At 46.4% G+C, this 20418-nt stretch overlaps 1 protein-coding gene across 1 annotated transcript; it reads right to left on the reverse strand.

The window, feature by feature from the left end:
- Positions 1 to 662: 662 nt before the first annotated feature.
- HIF1AN (hypoxia inducible factor 1 subunit alpha inhibitor) lies at positions 663 to 18560 on the reverse strand. The gene is given in 10 exon segments (XM_083440485.1): positions 663 to 2873; positions 5096 to 5206; positions 7654 to 7717; positions 8978 to 9084; positions 10483 to 10628; positions 12352 to 12500; positions 14753 to 15003; positions 18054 to 18370; positions 18373 to 18490; positions 18492 to 18560. Coding segments are annotated over 10 exon segments (1362 nt in total). The 5' UTR covers positions 18546 to 18560; the 3' UTR covers positions 663 to 2828.
- Between the last annotated feature and the right edge of the window lie 1858 nt (positions 18561 to 20418).

Consider the following 20418-nt stretch of genomic DNA (forward strand, 5'->3'; position numbering starts at 1 on the left):
CCTGGTCTAGATACATTGCCAAGACAGGGGTGGGTTTGTACGTACACTCCAGGAGGCCACAGGCAATGAACCTCCTTTGGAAGGGCTCTGTATGTTAGTTCCTCTTTGCCACTGAGCAGCTGCTTGGAGTCACAAGGCTCTGTTTACATTCCAGAGACAGTTCAGGCTGTTGGAAATCTTATGGGAGACTAGAGACGGATGTGACGTTATTGGTTTCCGGTTCCCTTTGTTTCGGTTGCTCTCTGCTTTCATAGAGAGAGGATGTATATTTCTTTGTTGTCTGCATAATAAGAAATAAAGCATAGCATGTAGCCATAAATCTCATCACTTCCCTGTGCTGGATTCTCTGCTAAATGGGAGAACGTGCCTTAGAGCCTTATGAAAGGCTCAGGTCGTTAATTATTCGTCGGGAGGGCGATTCTGAAGGACTTGGAGGAAGATGAGCTTTATCAGCTTGGCCGAGCGGAGATCCCAACAGTGTAGGCGAAAATTGTAGTTCCAGAGATCTACAAACACAAGGTTCTAGCAACAGCATCAAGAGTCTGAGCACTACACAGCGAGCCTATGCCACAGCCCTCAAAGGGATAGCCATTCCCACAGTCCTGATTGAGTTCTCTGATAGAGAGGGTCATTTGTTGGGCGGAACAAAGGGAACACCATACTTCTCTTTTTGGACAGTTTTATTTTAAGAACTACGCTTCAGGATGCATTACGCCTTTCCCACATGTCCTCACACATCATCACAGAAAACGCACACACACACACACAGCTTTCCCCAATACCACAGCAGGGCATCAAAAGCATAGGATTAAAAAAACACAAAAAAACACAAGAGAAGACAGTAACTTAATCAGTCCATCAGTGCATTGTAAACTGAGTTCTTGCCCCGGTCAGGCGCAATGATTTATTTTTCTTCTTTTTTTAAAAAAACCAACCGTTAAAAAACTTTCAAAAGTTACCTTTGGCAAAAAGAAATGAGAGATCCGAAGGTTGTGTTTAAGTCCCATCCTCTCCATTCCAAGCGAGGCGAGTGGCCCCTTTCCGCGTGGGCTCTATGCAACAGCAAAATTCCACAAATTGCTCCAGTCTCTGTTGGCACCCTGGCCAATACTGCTGCACATCCAGGGCACTTTCCGTGAAGCATAAGAATTGCTTTTGCCCTCAGGCAAAGGCAGAATGCATTTATTAGTACTACCATTTGCCAAGTCCAATCTTGCTCTTCAGAAGCCATTCCATCCCCTTTCCCGATCTATTATCTATGGCAAGAACTCTGGCATTCCACTGCTTCTATGTGGCTGGCAGAGCTAAATCAAACAGTAGGTTTGGCTTATGACAAAGCTCCATTGCTCCCTCATTAAAGAGTCTGACCTGCCCAGTGAAATCTGAACCACTACCCAGCTTTCTCCAGAATGTCTTCAGCTACTGCATTCTGAATTCACAGTAAAAGATTAGGAGTGTGATCCGTACAATAAAAGGATAAGAGCGTGGTCTGTCCCAGAAAAGGTGAAGTCATGCTCAGGTGTTGTCCCAGCAAGCTGGTCATGACCTCTCTCCTGCTGGGACAAGCAAAGCTTTTGCAGCGAGGTCTTCTCAAAACTCTCCGTTTCACAGAAAAGCACCTCTGTGGCAAAGGAACAAAGCTGGGATCTCAACTCAGCACTCTCGTCTTGATGAAACACAGCCAGAAACACCCACATTTCCTGCCAAGCAGGGAAAAGTGGAATAGAATGGAAAATAGAGGCTTCCACCCTACATAGAAGTCTGTTGAAAAAAATCACTGCAATAAAGTGTTACTGTAACTTTGCTGTTCCCCTTCTCCACCTAATTATCCATTATAATCCAGTATGCAGAAGGCTGAGGATGGAGTGAAATTAACATTTCCATGTATGGAAAGAGAAACACAACACAAAGGTGTTTTTTACTGACAAAGGGCACTGGTGCTCATTGTGGAAAAGCCGTTCGGAGTGTAGCAAAGGGAATCTGTGTGTATGGGGATTTCAGCCCGGACTTCCAACAGAATTAAGAGGTCAGGCCCTCCAAAACGCTGTTTTCGATGTTAATTTGGCACAGCGGACTTGGAAGACTTTATTGTCTCCATCCCTACCTTCTCCCTCTGTGTACTTGTAACCATAATTTTGTTTTACATTAGAAAATTGTGCCATCAGAGAGAAGGCGACCTTTGACAAAAACGGAAGCTAAACCTCAGAGAAGGGGTGGCGGGGAGATTTCTAATGCCAAGGTGCAGAGGGAAGATCTAAATGGCTTGTCTAGTTGCTTCTCACACACAGGCAACTATGCAGATGCCAGCATGCAATTGCTTTCGCTTCCCAGGCAAAATAAGCAGACAGTGGAGTCTTACGTGGCCAAAGGTTCTCTCCCGCTTCGGGAGACTCTCAAGACTTTGAGACTTACTGCGTCCACCCCTCATGCAACATCATACAATTCAGCTGGTGGGATGAACGCAAAAGGCTGGCAGGACCAATCTAAACTCTGCTCCCTCCCCAAAAAAGTATTTTGCAATGTGACAGGTGGCAGGCAAGTACCAGGCGCCAATCTCTGTATACTGGCAGGTTGCAGACACATGAGTCCTTGGCAGCTAGGTTCCTACTTCGTAAAGCACAGGATCCTCTGGAAGGTTAAGTGAAGTTGAAAGAGGGATGGACGGGAGTGTTTGATGGTACCAGTCATTCCCTACGTTGGTGCAGGACAGGGCAGAGTTGTGCCAGGAGCACCTCAGTCTTTCAATTTCTGCGTGCGATACTAGCGCCTAGTATCTTCCACTTGTCTGTGAAGCAGCTCGCAACATCCACCACTGCAGAGGCCGAGGATTAGTCATACCGCCCCTTAATCATCATATTCAACAAGGGGCCCACCTGTTGAGACAACAACAAAGGAGTAAAACCACAAAAACTGTTAGCTATAGACATATGCCGAATGGAGTGATGTTTGCACAGCCAAAAATCTTCCCAAGATGAAAAACTGTAAACACAGCTGGAAAGAGCAGAACACCGTTGAAGTCAACACTAGAGGTTAATTCTGTGTCCAGGGCGGCTGTCTACCAGCTCCACCTGGTACGCAGGCTGAGACCCTACCTGCCCGTGGACTGTTTTGCCAGAGTGGTGCATGCTCTAGTTATCTCCCGCTTAGACTACTGCAATGCGCTCTACGTGGGGCTACCTTTGAAGGTGACCCGGAAACTGCAATTAATCCAGAATGTGGCAGCTAGACTGGGGACTGGGAGTGGCCGCCGGGACCACATAACACCAGTCCTGAGAGATCTGCATTGGCTCCCAGTACGTTTCCGAGCACAATTCAAAGTGCTGGTGCTGACCTTTAAAGCCCTAAACGGCCTCGGTCCTGTATACCTGAAGGAGCGTCTCCACCCCCATCGTTCAGCCGGGACACTGAGATCCAGCACCGAGGGCCTTCTGGCGGTTCCCTCATTGCGAGAAGTGAGATTACAGGGAACCAGACAGAGGGCCTTCTTGGTAGTGGCACCCGCCCTGTGGAACGCCCTCCCTTCAGATGTGAAGGAAATAAGCAGCTATCTTCTCTTTAAAAGACATCTGAAGGCAGACCTGTTTAGGTAAGTTTCTAATATTTAATGCTGTACTGTTTTTAACACCTGATTGGAAGCCACCCAGAGTGGCTGGGTAAACTCAGCCAGATGGGCGGGGTATAAATAATAAATTATTATTATTATTATTACTGTGCATCTTCCAACCCATTCTCTCTTTTTAAAAAAAATATATTTTTTTTAAGTTTTACAATTTTATAATCACCACAATCAACATTGTCTCAAAAGTAAAAAGGAATATAAATCCCCAGGAGCCCCCCCCCCCCCGACTTCCCTCAACTTCCTCTTATGGTTCATTTGTCTATTTACTTCCCCTGCCTGTTTTATTCTACCTTAATATTGCAATCTTTAACTTAAATGTTGTTATATTCTTCACTTTTTAATACCATACTTATTTTCACATTTCCACTTACACTTTGTTATTCTCCAATTTTTACATCTTAACTTCTATATTTATTTTGTTAATTGTAAATGTTTACTCAAACCCTGCTAGTGAGTCCACTTCTTTACAATATTTCTGTAAATACAACATAAATGGTTCCCAGTCTTTTTAAGTCTCTATTATCCTTGTCTATCTTCCAACCCATTCTCAGTAAAGGATAATAGGCTTGGAACTCAAGATTAATGTTTGGCGCCCTCACCCCAGTAGAACAAGCAGCCCTTAAAATCGCTGACAATTGTCACTTGTTTGCAACACCAGTGTGCAATTGTTTACAGAGGTTTTCCTTAACAGTAACATCTATTGAACTCCGAAAACCTCTGAAACCCTGCCCCTTGGGTGAATCAACCTACTTTTGAAATCCGCCACATTTCCTGATGTATATAGAAGATCTTATTGTATCTTAAGTTTTGAGAGGTGTCAATTTGCCAACGACATAGTGCTGAACCCCAACAGTTAAACCGGGATGTCACTTGGCTTTGGGCAAATAGTACCAGAGATACCTCAAATTCATATGACTCTATTAAAACCCACATTTTGTAGCGGATTTGCTTGTATTCCTTTTCATTTTAATACCACCCCGGCATCTTAGTAGATTATGTCCGGAGGAATTTTAAAATAAATACCGTATTTTTTGCTCTATAAGACTCACTTTTTCCCTCCTAAAAAGTAAGGGGAAATGTGTGTGCATCTTATGGAGCGAATGCAGGCTGTGCAGCTATCACAGAAGCCAGAACAGCAAGAGGGATCGCTGCTTTCGCTGTGCAGTGATCCCTCTTGTTGTTCTGGCTTCTGAGATTCAGAATATTTTTTTTCTTGCTTTCCTCCTCCAAAAACTAGGTGCGTCTTGTGGTCTGGTGCGTCTTATAGAGCGAAAAAAATACGGCGCATAAATATATGGCATAATTTATAGCCTTTCTTTTCTCCCAGGGTTAATCCTTCATGCATGTCCAAGGAACTGCAAACGACTGATAGAATTAGGCTGTTTTGGTGCTCACAGGGCCCAATTACAACTCGGGGGTTTCTGTGAAACTTAGCCCCCTTGGCCCCCAATAACAGTTTCCAGGTTTGTCCTGTACCTCTTGTGGGTTTCCAAGCGCCTCGCCCAGCATTTTCTCTATGTTCCTCATTATTGCCACCTTCTGATGAGCCTTTAAGGGATATTCAATCCTTTTGGGAGTTGGGGCACCCTGGGAAAAACACAAACACATATTTTACATTACAGGTAGGTAGCCGTGTTGGTCTGCCGTAGTCGACACACGCACACAAAAATAAATTCCTTCCAGTAGCACCTTAGAGACCAACTAAGTTAGTTATTGGTATGAGCTTTCGTGTGCATTCAGTGTATCTGAAGAAGTGTGCATGCACACGAAAGCTCATACCAATAACTTAGTTGGTCTCTAAGGTGCTACTTGGGACGCGGGTGGTGCTGTGGGTTAAACCACAGAGCCTAGGACTTGCTGATCAGAAGGTCGGTGGTTCAAATCCCTGCAATGGGGTGAGCTCCCGTTGCTCGGTCCCTGCTCCTGCCAACCTAGCAGTTCAAAAGCACATCAAGTGCAAGTAGATAAATAGGTACCGCTCCGGCGGGAAGGTAAACGGCATTTCCATGCGCTGCTCTGGTTCACCAGAAGCGGCTTAGTCATGCTGACCACATGACCCGGAAGCTGTACGCAGGCTCCCTCGGCCAATAAAGCACCGCAACCCCAGAGTCGGTCATGACCGGACCTAATGGTCAGGGGTCCCTTTACCTTTACCTTAAGGTGCTTCTGGAAGGATTTTTTTTTTATTTTGTGTTGACATATTTACATGTGCTCATATTCTCAAAGAGGATCCCCACACACACACACTTAGGAAGCTTCCAAATCAAAAGAAACCCAGCCAGATGGGCGGGGTGTAAATAATAAATTATTATTTTGATTATTTATTATTTATTATATAGACAAACAGAGTAGCATCAAACTTGCAGCGCTCACTCTGGTTTCTGGTTTGGGAGGTAGCAGAAAAACCAAAAGGAAACAGCAGGATCATGAGTTTGTAGCACTTCATGTTACTCGAAAAAACTAACGCACACACACACACCCATCACACACATACAAGCACAATAAAACAGTGGCCAATAAAACAGTGGGGGACAGGAGGATGGTTGGTATTCTATTATCAGCCAAATGGCACAGAGTCATACTAGTGATCATTGCACAAATGCTGGTCTAGGAAAGGGTCTAGGAAAGGGCTCCCTAAAAGAACCATCACCATTAAACAATTAGGCATTATTTTAACCCAAGGAACTACATGCTTCACAGAGGGAATATCCATGGACCGCCTCTCCCAATGTGAACCAACTCTGACCCAGTGATCATCATTGCAGGGGCCCTTCTTTGTGTGCCTCCTCCACAGTACCTCCAGAGGGTGACAACATGAGAAGGGGGTCTTTTCTGCAGCGGCTCCCCAGGAGTCTTCATTACATATCTTTACGTGTCAGGTGAAAAAGTTTCTCTTTAACTAGACCTTTGGCTGATTAGCCTTCTAAGGTAAAGGTAAAGGTACCCCTGCCCGTACGGGCCAGTCTTGCCAGACTCTAGGGTTGTGCACTCATCTCACTCTATAGACCAGGAGCCAGCGCTGTCCGCAGACACTTCCGGGTCACATGGCCAGCATGACAAGCTGCATCTGGCGAACCAGCACAGCACACGGAAACGCCGTTTACCTTCCCGCCAGTAAGCGGTCCCTATTTATCTACTTGCACCCGGGGATGCTTTCGAACTGCTAGGTTGGCAGGCGCTGGGACCGAACGACGGGAGCGCACCCCGTCACGGGGATTCGAACCGCCGACCTGATGATCAGCAAGTCCTAGGCACTGAGGTTTTACCCACAGCGCCACCCGCGTCCCGATTAGCCTTCTATGTCCTTTTAAATATGTTTGCGGGGAGGGGGGGTATTGGTTTTGTTTTGCTTTTGTTCTGTTATGCACTTTGTGTTCTCGTTTTGTATTTTTATGTCGTGAACCACCCTGTGACCTTTGGATGAAGGGTGGTATGCAATTTACTGAACAACACCAGTGCAGCCATACAAATCCTTTAAGAGATGGAATTAAGAACACAGGCCAGGTTTGGCAGAGTTAATGTAACGCTAGGAAACCTTAAGCAGCCCTTAGAGGTGTGTAGGATGAAGAGGACAGATTTTATAATGTAGCAACATCATTTTTTTTCACTTGATATAGATTATACTGCAGGTGCAGTTGTGTTTGATGTACTGTGTCCTATCCATCCTGGTGCTTTTGAAGGTACAGTGGTACCTCGGGTTACATACGCTTCAGGTTACATTCGCTTCAGGTTACAGACTCCGCTAACCCAGAAATAGTACCTCGGGTTAAGAACTTTGCTTCAGGATGAGAACAGAAATCATGCTCCGGCAGCACGGCAGCAGCAGGAGGCCCCATTAGCTAAAGTGGTGCTTCAGGTTAAGAACAGTTTCAGGTTAAGTACGGACCTCCGGAATGAATTAAGTACTTAACCCGAGGTACCACTGTACTGCATTACACCACACAACAGATATTTCAAGTAGCAGCTCTATGTTTCTGTTCTGTCCATGCACAAAATTCTCTTCTGCCAGCAACAAAAGCTAGAGACACATTTACCTTGTACCAAAAGTTTACAGTGATGGTAATTCCTCCGTTCAGCAGAGACTCAATGTGATGCCACCTAAATAGAATAACAGAAAGGCCAGGGAAATTGTATACGTTTCCAATTCTAGCCACAGAGAATTTAAGAATTAACAACATCAGTGCTACAGTATCAATGCGGACAGCTCAGCTTGAGCCTTTGTTATTCTTTTATCCCCCTGGCTTCTATCCTATTTGCACTTTGTGCCAGCGAACTATGCTATGACTATCCGTGACCTCTTGCTGTTTGTATCTCTTGTGCTCAATAGATCACACTCCCATGAATGGGTGCTCTCTTGCATGTGCATACTTTATCTCAGAATACAAACAAAGCATGCTTCCCGCCTTCAGTACCAACCTGACAAAGGTAGGTTCACTTTCATTCTAAGTTGAAAGGGCTACGGGAACTGAAGGCAGGCACTTTCTCTCCCTTTCCCCTATACTTTTACTTCCTTTGGGATGTGCGCCACTTCCCATTTAAGTCCTATAAATATTGGTACAGTGGTGCCTCGCAAGACGAAATTAATTCATTCTGCGAGTTTTTTCGTCTTGTGAATTTTTCATCTTGCGAAGCACGGTTTCCCATAGGAATGCATTGACGGTTTTAAGAAAAAGGCGCAAGACGTTTTCGTCTTGCGAAGCAAGCCCATAGGTAAATTCGTCTTGCGAAGCAACTCAAAAAACAAAAAACTCTTGCGTCTTGCGAGTTTTTCGTCTTGCGAGGCATTCGTCTTGCAAGGTACCACTGTACATGGACAGATCCACATCCGGCCTGGGTCAGACTTACTCTACCCTTACAGTAAAGGAGAACTCACCCCATGAGATTAGCCTCAGCTACTTGGGTTTTTTTTTAGAAAACCATTAGAGACGGACTAAAATATTACACAGTTGTGTATGACATTTTCAGTAATTGGAACAGTTCAATCCTGTGTTGAACTGCCATGGTGAGAGTGCAAAAGGATAAACTTCACCTAACCTAAACCCACCCACCCAAATCCAAGCTACTAGCAAATGTCAAGGATGTTTTTATTTTTCCTCTCTCTTCTGGCATGAGAACACCTTAAAACACAAAAGCCTATTTATCCTCCGTATCTTGAGGATAAAGGAAGCGCTCTCTCCCTTTTGAATACACAGAGAAGGTAAAAAGTGTAGGCCTTACAATACATCTGAGTCAAAAGAGAAAGAGCCATAGGCCTCTTGTGAGCCCAAGGTTCCTGTACCTTAATCTGGTGCCCTGGTTTCTGCTGCAGTTGTCCCATTCCCACCCCACCCTGTCCAATCCTCCGTCTATGCTCCTTACCAATACATGGGGATATAAAGCACATCGCCTGGGCCCACCACTGTCTCATAGCCAACTACGTTCTGGAAATTGGGAAAGCGCTCATAGTCAGGATTGTCGAAGTCAACCTAGCAAAACAGGAGAAAAGAACATGTCACTGAAGAGGCTGACGTCACAAAGGTCATCTAGAGAGTTCCCCAGAGTATGGTTCTTCCCACGCCCCAATTCCCCTCAGGTAAACCTGCACGAGCTCAGTTAGAGACAACAACCTGTTGCATACTAGTCACAAAAGTTAACCTGGAAAGTCAAGTGCTAGACTAAATTCTAGATTTAACCCAATTTGTTTTCTTCAAAGCAAAATCAGTTAACACAGTATTAAGTAAGACAGTAATAGACTGTGTTTGTCTCCTAAGTGCACATCAGTAAATGGTAGAAAAGAGGTCTGTGTTGCATGTCTGTACTATAGGTAGACAGTAAGCAAATGAAATGGGAAAGGTTGGGTTCAGGCTGAAGTCCAATCATGAGCTAGAATCTTGCTTTTACATTTTTTTAAAAAAAAGATAGGCTACCTAGAAATTTGGTAGGTTGTTTAGTTACCTTGGTGGAAGGCGAATTCCATCCCATTAATTTGTTGTCCCTGGACAAGACTACACGTTCGGTTGTAAAAACTGGTTACTCATGCCAATGTGAAGTGTACATGTTCAGAGGACAATGCACTACTCACATTGCATCCAACAGTATAGTGTTTTCTTAGCATAGTGTATAGTATGGAAGCTGCATACTGGAGAGCCAGTGTGATACAGGGGTTAGAGCGTTGGGAGTAGGATTTGGGTCAAAGCTCCGATCAGCCACAAAGTTCAGTGTGTGACCTTGGGCCAGCCACTCTCTCTCTCGGAAAAACCTGCCTCAGAGAGTTGTTGAAAGAGTAAAATGGGGAAGAACCATCTTGAGTTCTTCAGAGAAGAGGCAGGATGCAAACGCAATAATGTGGGGCGTTGCTGCGTTTAAACTGGAGCACAGCCACACTTTTCCCCATGGCACTGAATCACATGCAATCGTTTGAAAAGCAAGCAGGGAGTGTTTGTGTGCAGAAACCCCACATATAAGCACCTGCTTGAACACTGGGGTTTCTTTGCAGCACAGTTGTAGCCTTTGATGTCTCTTTCCTTCAACATCAATGGGTTAGGCTAAATTTTCAGACTAAACACCAGCAACAACAGGACAAAGAGACGTTGACCACAAATAACAGGAGGAAAATACAGATCACGTTTTGCTTGTGACCTCCTTCAGGCTGGTCATTGTTAGACAGGACATAGAAGCCTGTGTGAATCTTCCATCTGATCAGAACAAAGGATAGTATTCAACTCAGTTTTACTCAGACCCACTGAAATTAAAGAATGTGAATAAGTTAGGTCTATTCATTTCCATCAGTCTACTCTGTGTAAAACTAAGTTGAATACCACCCAAATATTTAATATCACATACTCCTACAAAGTAGGGGCCATTTGGCACAGATGTCGCCTTACCTGGCTCTGCCGATCACATGGGTGGTGCACAGGATAAGGATAGAGGCACTCAAACTGGTCAGGGGAAAACAGGATGCAACGCTTGTATCCCTTAATCTGAGCAAAGAAGTTCTGCTGCTCGTCATAGTGTGCTGGAGTCACATTCCCTTCATAAAAAGAAACAGAGACACTGTAAACCTGACAGCCCTCTCAACACAAGTATTAATAATGAGGGTGTGCCTACATTACAAGTAAACCGTTAGAAAATAAAGTTTTAAGAGCATGTTGGGCAATTTAACAACAGTCAGGACCCCTACTGAAGGCAACGGCTCCCATCGTTGCGTAAGGAAAGCCGCTGACAAACCAATTCAAAACCAGCTTAACGGCTGTGGTTTAGATGTTTTCTGAATAATAGTTATCCATACAGAGAGCTATCCAAAGCAAGGGAGGTAGTGTAATGGTTTTACTGTAGGCTGTCTTGTGAGAGATTGCCCTGAAAGGCAGGATAGAATCATTACCTTACAATGGGTGATCTGCAACGGTCATGCACCAAAATAAATCAAGTTCTACGTAGGGGGGGATCTAAACAGTGTATTCACTGAGGACAATTATGAATGTATGTCATCGGTTTATAGCACTTGCATCATAGAATCATAGAGTTGGAAGAGACCACAAGGGTCATCGAGTCCAACCCCCTGCCAAGCAGGAAACATCATCAGAGCACTCCTGACATATGGTTGTCAAGCCTCTGCTTAAAGACCTCCAAAGAAGGAGACTCCACCACACTCCTTGGCAGCAAATTCCACTGTAGAACAGCTCTTACTGTCAGGAAGTTCTTCCTAATGTTTAGGTGGAATCTTCTTTCTTGTAGTTTGGATCCATTGCTCCCTGTCCGCTTCTCTGGAGCAGCAGAAAACAACCTTTCTCCCTCCTCTATGTGACATCCTTTTATATATTTGAACATGGCTATCATACCTCCTCTTCTCCAGGCTAAACATGCCCAGCTCCCTTAGCCATTCCTCATAAGGCATCGTTTCCAGGCCTTTGGCCATTTTGGTTGCCCTCCTCTGGACACGTTCCAGTTTGTCAGTGTCCTTCTTGAACTGTGGTGCCCAGAACTGGACACAGTACTCCAGGTGAGGTCTGACCAGAGCAGAATACAGTGGCACTATTACTTCCCTTGATCTAGATGCTATACTCCTATTGATGCAGCCCAGAATTGCATTGGCTTTTTTAGCTGCCGCGACACACTGTTGGCTCATGTCAAGTTTGTGGTCAACCAAGACTCCTAGATCCTTTTCACATGTACTGCTCTCAAGCCAGGTGTCACCCATCTTGTATCATCTGGGTCCTCGCAACAAGACAGTAGTACACGTTACAGGACAAGGAAGAATTAGTTACATGCAAAAAGTCCTTCTCACTAGAGCAGTCAGATAACTGCCATGCGGCCTATTTGTGCAGCCAGAGGGAATGGATGCATGTGAAAGAAGAACCAAATAAGAAAAGTGTGGTTTATCTTTTCTGATGTAACCCGTGAACAAGCGGCCCTGTTCTCAAAGATTATGTATGTCTCGGGTAGCCAAAGTTAAGCCCTCGAGACGTTTGGACTCCAACTTCCATCATCCCTGCTCGCTGGCCATGCTGCCTGGAGTCCAACAAGATCTGGGCGACATAATGTTGGCTATTATGGCATCAATGGACTACATCCCTTCTTTGAATCAGGCCTCTGAATCACCTACATCAGATTTTTCATATATGAGATAACAGGGGCTAGGTGTTGGATGTTTGTGCGCAAAAGGAATCCCTAAGAAGTTGTATATGCTAAAAGCAAAATGCAATGAGTTGTCCAAAGACCTTTAGGCACATTTAAGTCTAAGGCAGATCTGCTACCTTCCATGCCGATCAGTAACAAGTTGGATGTCAGCTGACCCCAGCCTCGCTTTGCCTGCTGCCTGTTAATCCAATTCCAATTGAAGCCCAGGAAATCCACCACGATTTTCCTCCCAACTGTGTCGTTCAGAGTCTGCTGCAGATAAAGCCTGCATATGGCAGAAAACAAGGGGAAAAGGAGGATTTTACATGTAGGTCTGCAAAAAGGAAGATCTTGCTTGCCATTTTTCATTCATTTTTAGCCAATGCCTCAAAAATACATTCACTTATATAGAAACCTGATAAGCAAAGGCTAACTTCGCCCAGAGGACTGCAGATTTAAGGAAAAGATTCAATTGAGCAGTACCAAGTCAATAGAAATTGGGCAGGTATACACATGCAGGATGACCCATCTGTTCCCTGATGCACAAAACACATGGTTTCAGGTACTCTCATTCTCAGAGATCAGTCTAGAAGCTGTCCTATCTTTGTATCCTTTCAGACAGGATGCAAAACCTATCTTCCAAAAGACCTACAGCAGTGGATTAGGGACTGTGACCTAGTGTTAATACTGCTGTTGATTATACTGATTATGATAATAGGTTCCTAGGCTGCCTTTTAGGGTGAATGTCCTCCAGATGGGTTGCAACAAAGTAAGATACACCATTAAAATAGCAGTAAAAATAGCTAGCATTAAAATAGCAGTAGCAGAGTAAACAGTTCTCATATATAACCAACCATAAAACAACCCATAAAAAGCCCTTGTTTATGATGCTCTTATTTTCAAAACTGCATCTTTTTATTATTTTTATTCTATTATTTTTATAGGAAGCTGCTTTGAGCATTGGGGAGGATGGACAAAAATGCTAAACCATTTTTCAAAAAGAAAAAACCACACATATCCAGTTGTACAACTGGCGAATGAGCGACTCCTTGATTCTGCTCACTGCAATCAACAAAGGAAGCAAAGGGTCTCTTCTCCCAAGCTGTGCCGCACTTCCTTTGTTGTAGCCTTTTTCTTGGCTTTAATTACACAGCCACTTTCCAATGAATTTAATAGGAAAGGGAGCACCAGAACCAGCCCCCCACTAAGTCCAGAATCCTATTTCTTTTCCCCATCACCTTGAGTGCTGCCCAAAGGAACAGACTTATTGGATGCCTTCAGCAGCAATACTAGCACAATAACTACTAGATATGATCCTGTTGCTTCAGGAAGACGCTTGTGCATGGTAAAAGGGGGATGAACAGGAAAGTGGAGGAATTCCCTACAAGGTAGGAAGTACAGGATTTGACCGTGTGAAGAGAGAAATATATTCTGTTTTTGATCAGTCTGCACTGTGACAGAATTTGTGTATGAGGTAGAATGTCTCACCGTTTTCTTCAGTTTAAAACCCTGCAAGCAGCTGGCCGGGGATGATATCTCAGACTAGCCGCTTAGAACAGAAGTAGAGAACCGCAGGCCTGGGGGCCAAATGAAGCCCTCCAACCCTCTCTATCTGGCCCTCAGGACTCTTCCTGCCCTCAGAACTCAAGGGGCTGCCCTTGAGACTGACCCAGAAACTCCAGTGGGTGCAGAATGCCGCAACGAGACTCCTTACGGGGTCCTCGCTGCGAGATCACATTCACCCGGTGCTATACCAGCTGCACTGGCTCCCGGTGGAGTACAGGATCATGTTTATGGTGCTGTTTTTAACCTTTAAAGCCCTATACAGCCTAGGACCCTTGTACCTACGGGACCGCCTCTCCTGGTATGTCCCAGGACTTCAAACAAACAAAACAAAACAAACAAACAAACATCTTCAAACAAAAACATCTTGAAGGTCCCAGGCCACAGAGAAGTTAGGCTGGCCTCAACTAGAGCCAAGGCTTTTTCGGCTGTGGCTCCGATCTGGTGGAACGCTCTGTCACAAGAGACTAGGGCCCTGCGGGACTTGACATCTTTCCGCAGGGCCTGCAAGACAGAGCTGTTCCACCAAGCCTTTGGTCAGGGCACAGCGTGACTCCCTCCTTTGGCAATCTTCACAGAACTCTAGCCCAATGGTTGCCATCAATTTGATTTGAATTAATTTTATAATGAAATGATTTTAGAATGTTGTACTATTTTATTGTTGTTAGCTGCCCTGAGCCCGGCTTCGGCTGGGGAGGGCGGGATATAAATAAAAATTATTATTATTATTATTATTATTATTATTATTATTATTATTATTCCTATGTCACACCCTTCACCAGTCCTGCTTCACAAGTTACTTGAGATAAAACTTACACCAGTTGCTCCATCCACTCTGGCCCCACCCGCCACTGAAATGTGTCCCCTAAATGAGAATGCAGCCTTTAGACTGAAAAAGGTTCCCACTCCTGCTTAGAAGAACTCAGTCCATGTCTCACGACAGAACCAAACCGCCAAGCCACCAACCGATGTTACCTTTCTCCACTGTCCTGCTGTTCTATTTCTTGGAGCTGCTCAACGAAGTCGCTGAATTTCATCTCTTCCCTGCTTGACTTAGGCTTGAAGTTCTTAACGTTTGCCATTTTCTTCTCATCGTAATACAGGAACTTGTGTGTGCTTGCTCTATATACCGAAAAGTCCCCACTCCCAATGTTCTCCTGAAGATAGTCCAGATCCCATTTTAGAGCAGGGAACACCAGATTTGTATCTGTCAACACCACTGGCTCCTAGGAAAGACAAGAAAAAAGCACAAGGCATAGCAATGCAAAATCCGAAGGTAAGGTGGGAGGTATCTAACTCTCAGCCACAAATATTCAGGTTGATTTTGCAACTAGGAATAAGTAACGGAAGGAAATAAAGAGAGACCCACACACAACAAAGCAGCTGCAACTATTCACTGCCGCCTTACACACTGATGACAGCCCGATACAGCGGAACACTAGAAGTCAAAAAGCAGAATGGTGATGGGTTTACCTTTCTGCTTAATGCTCAAGCCATGAAGCAAAATGCTTAACTCTTCAATAAGGATACTCAAATAGCGTTCAAAACTGAGATATATAAGGTAAAGGCAATAGGTAAAGGGACCCCTGACCATTAGGTCCAGTCGTGACCGACTCTGGGGTTGCAGCGTTCACCTCGCTTTATTGGCCAAGGGAGCCAGCGTACAGCTTCCGGATCATGTGGCTAGCAGGACTAAGCCACTATTGGCGAACCAGAGCAGTGCATGGAAACGCCATTTACCTTCCCGCCAGAGCAGTATCTATTTATCTACTTGCACTTTGAGGTGCTTTCGAACTGCTAGGTTGGCAGGAGCAGGGACCGAGCAACGGGAGCTCACCCCGTCGTGGGGATTCAAATCGCCGACCTTCTGATCGGCAAGTCCTAGGCTCTGTGGTTTAACCCACAGCGCCACCTGCGTCCCTATATATAAGCTAGGCACCAAATGGCAGGTTAAACCTAGGTTATGGTCACAAAACAATGCTTATTTGCCAGGGGGTTGGACTAAACGACCCTCAGGGTCTCTTCCAACGCTACAATTCTACGATCTCAACTACATTGCTTGACTGTAGCTTGCCCTTACAATTCATTTGCCCCAGTATGCAAGAGGGAGAAGCACAGACAGTGGAAATGGAAATGGTATTAACTATGGTCTAAGGCAGAGGTTTTTTCACTGGCTTGATGGAGATGCTGGCTGCCAACCTGGTGCCCAGAACTCTCCATATAGTCGCAACTGGGCCCGAGCCAGAAACAAAATATGCCTGGCGCCCAGGAAATTTCTAACACTGTACTCAAATATTAGAAGCAAACACAGATTTGCCTCCAAATACCTCTATTGAGAGGTCTTTGAAGAACTTAAAGAGTTGTTTGAAAGGGTATAAGGCAACAAAGTATGAAAGGCATTCATAAGAGCATAAGAAGAGCCCAGCTGGGTAAAATTGAGCAAAGGCCCATCTCATTCATCATTCTATTCTCACCGTGGCTAACCAAGGACCTAAAGCAGGCTTCCTCAACCTCGGCCTTCCACATGTTTTGAGACTACAATTCCCATCATCCCTGACCACTGGTCCTACTAGCTAGGGATCATGCGAGTTGTAGGCCAAAAACATCTGGAGGGCCGATGTTGAGGAAACCTGACCTAAAGGGACACCTATAATGGCACTCTCCCTTGTGAACCCCAGCAGCTGATGATCAGAGGCACACTGCTAATTATTAGTAGCCTTATTCTCCAAGAATGTGTCTAATCCCCTCTTAAAGTCACCCAAGTTGGTGGCTATCACTCGAATGATGAGAATACATCAGCCTTGGAAATAAATAATTGGGGAGCAGAAGGCGGGCAGCAGAAGGGCCTACTTTTTCTGCATATCCTAAAGCTGCTCACCTTCCATTCCGCAATCAAACCACTATGGTGCTGCTTCTAGTCTTGCAGACACCCAAAACCTTGCCGTCAGCCCAATGCCCCAGTTTACCACAGCAGCGCCAATTGCTATTTCAAAGCCCTTTTTTAGTTGTAAATGCACAGGAACTGTAATGCTGAAACAGGAACAATATCAGCAGGTTTTTCATATAGCAACTGCAGAATAAAGAGTAATGAGTAAAAAGGGGATCCAGGTGACTAAGAAATATTTTGCAACAAAAATAATATAAAAACCACCCTCTTCTTTCCTCAGCCTATGTGCCACAAATCACTAACCTGTGCATGTGTGGGCCAGCTTGCCTTTATTTGAAGGTTGCTTGTCAAAAGTGAATATTCCTACCATGGGGATGTTTAAAAGAGGAGGTGGGAAAACTTCCCTCTATGCCCCCCTTTACCCCCTATTTTTTCAAGGTTGAAGCCTCCTGATCCAGCAACCCTACTCCATCATGTGAACCTTCCCAGGATCTGAGATCTTTGAGGAAGGCCCTCTTCTTGGTCCTGCCACCCTCATAGATACAGAGAGGGCCTTCTCTGTGGTGGCCTCTCCCAGGCAACTTTGAAACACCCTCTCTGGCTCCCTCTTTCCTATCCTTCTGCCGGCAGGTGAAGACCTTCTGGAAACTGACCGCTTTTAATTAAAGGGCTGGTGCTATGCTGTTTTGATTATAATTCTGTGTGTGGTTTTAAGCATATGTGTAATTAGTTTTAATTCTATCAATGTTTAATGGTTTTTATAATGAAAGCTTCTTTCTCTGTTTTTAGCTGATTTGTTTTTAGCTGTAAGATGCCTTGAGTCTCTGTTTGGGGAAAAGGCAAGGTGTATATTTAAGAATGTATATGTATAATAATACTGGAGGCACCCTAACGAAGGCTGGTGGCAAAGCGGGGGGGAAGCAGATGGGTGGGCATGGGTGGGTTGCTCTCAGCAGAGGGGACCCCCCACTTCCTCCAGGAAGGAAACTCAGGCCTCCATCCCTCTCACTGTAAGCTGCCTTAAGTCACTGTCAAGGAAAAAGGCAGGGTATACAGAATTGGAAGGGACCCTGATGATCATCTAGTTAGTATAACCCCTGCAATGCATATATGTGTGTGTGTGTCTGTGTTTACAACCCCCACCCATTTGGGGGTATGGATAGTCAGACAGGAATGTTTACATGCATATACGTATTTTTGTGTGTGTAATAATGCTGGAGGCACCCTAACCAAGGCTGGCGGCAAACCGTAGGAGAGGGGGCCAAGCCCTACAGCCTACCCCTCTCAACCACCCCCCCCCCGGGTCTCAGCACAGGGGACCCCTCCCCCCTTCCTCCGAGGGGGGGGGCGCGTGTGTTTTGTGTCTGGGAAGGAGCCCAACCCCCTCACCTCGTTCTCGATGAGCTCCTCGGCCCGGGGGTCCCCGTGGCGGAGCCTGGGGATGGGCCGCGTTGGGAAGCCGTAGTGCCGGAACTGGGCTTCGCTCCAGCCTCGGTGGGGGCGGCCCCCGACCTCCCGCTCCTCCTCCTCTTCCTCGCCGCCGCCGCCGCCTTCGGGGCCCCTGGAAGGAAGGGGGGGCGGAGAAGGGCCCCCGTTCTCCTCAGCAGCCGGGGAGGGGGAGGAGCAGGACGCGGAGGCCTCCGCCATCGCCCACCTCGCGACGCTGGGCAGCCCGGGGACTCTCGGCGGCGGCAGCGGCGCCTCGCTCCCTCAGGCGGAAACGGCGGGCGAGGAACATCCGGGTACGCCAGGACGTGCCTGTTGTTGTTGTTGTTGTTATTGCCGGCGTCGTCGTCCGCGAGGAGAGGGGAAGACTTCCGGTCGGCCCCTAACGCAGCGGCGACCCCTGGCGGGCGGTGGAGGAAACGCGCCCTGAGCCATCAGCGTCTCAGCTTGGAGCACCTTTGGTAAGCAGCAGGGCCGGCGCAGGCAGTTTTTTGGTGCCTGAGGCAAGAGGGCACATGAACGCAACCTGCCAGATGGTGTGAGTGAATATCTTCCTCGGGAGCAAGAGGGCAGGGAGGCAGCTAAAGATTTGGCTTTTCGACCTGGCTTGATTTGCATCCCAAAGCGGATACCAACAATGTACTGAAATGGAACGTCACAAATGCAGTGTAAATCAAGTAAAATAATTAAGGTGGGGTATAAGAGACCCGGGTGGCGCTGTGGGTTAAACCACAGAGCCTAAGACTTGCCGGTCAGAAGGTTGGTGGTTCGAATCCCCGCGACGGGGTGAGCTCCCGTTGCTCGGTTCCTGCTCCTGCCAACCTAGCCGTTTGAAAGCACGTCAAAGTGCAAGTAGATAAATAGGTACCACTCCGGCGAGAAGGTAAATGGTGTTTCCGTGCGCTGCTCTGGTTCGCCGAAACAGCAATTTGGTCTCTGGTTCCTCTGCTTCTAACATACGCTCCACAGTATTCCGCTCTTAAGGTTACCAGAGGACACTTTACTGCAGCCAAGGTGTAACTCCATCCACTAGTCTTAAGGTCATCGTTGAGACACCAGCCTAAACTTAATTTTTCCTGTGGACTGCCCACTCAGAACCACCTAAGCTGCTTTTCTCTCACAACTTATTTAGTTTGGCCAAAGGTGAGTCTCTCCACAGCAGGAAGATTTCCAGGTTGGTGCAGCAGCTACAGCTTCTCCTCCCACTGGGTTTCAAAGTAGATGGTGCAATACTTTGAAACATTCCCTGAGGTAGTTCCATGGAGCCTTCTTCTAGGTCAGCGGACATGAGATTGCAGCTTTGAAAAAGTGGAGAAACTTGCATCTGAGCAGGGATTCATCGGGGAAGATGGTCTGCAAATGGCTGGCATAGTCCACCACAGCTCACAGAGCTCCACAGTCTGGTTTGGCTGGAGAGTGAGTCTTTCTCTCTGAAGAGGGAACTTCCTCTCCCAAAAAGGTTCCATGCAATACCTGGAGAGACATTTCTTCTGCATTAAGCTATGCCAAGCCTGTCAACTTGAGGCAGCAAAGTATACTGAAAGCCCTTCTTGCAGTGGGTTGGTCCACATTTCAACAAACATTGGCTGCACCTCGTGGTTCGTGAAGAGAGCTCTTAGCCACAAGTCCCAGTTTAGACGACACCTTGAGTTAAACCAGGGGTCAGCAACCTAAGGCCCATGGGCCCGAAGCGGCCCCTGAGCCAACCACTCGGCAAGTCCCCATGCGCTGCGCTAAACCGGCGCAGCACGGCATGGGGACTCTCTTCCACTGCTCCAGAAATCGCTTCTGCGCATGCCCAGATGCCGGAAATCGCGTCTGTGCATGTTCGCAGCGCCGAAAACTGCTTCTGCGCATGCCCAGACGCCGAAAATTGCGCCTGCGCAGAAGTGATTTCCGTCTGGGCATGCGCAGAAGCAGTTTTCGGCGCCAGTGTGGTGCAGTGGTTAGGAGCGATAGACTCGTAATCTGGTGAACCGGGTTCGCTTCCCCGCTCTTCCACGTGCAGCTGCTGGGTGACCTTGGGCCAGTCACACTTCTCTGAAGCCTCTCAGCCCCACTCACCTCACAGAGTGTTTGTTGTGGGGGAGGAAGGGAAAGGAGAATGTTAGCCGCTTTGAGACTCCTTTGGGTAGTGATAAAGCGGGATATCAAATCCAAACTCCTCCTCCAGTTTCCGGCACCGCGGACATGCGCAGACACGATTTCCTGCATCGCGCTTCACCGGTCTGGCCCATGGAGGATCTCGGTGGGAGTGATCCGGCCCATGCCGACCCCTGAGTTTTGTTTTGTTTTTAAATGAGAATTT

Source organism: Podarcis tiliguerta, assembly GCF_965153285.1.
Source record: "Podarcis tiliguerta genome assembly, chromosome: 5".
Lineage (NCBI taxonomy): Eukaryota > Metazoa > Chordata > Lepidosauria > Squamata > Lacertidae > Podarcis > Podarcis tiliguerta.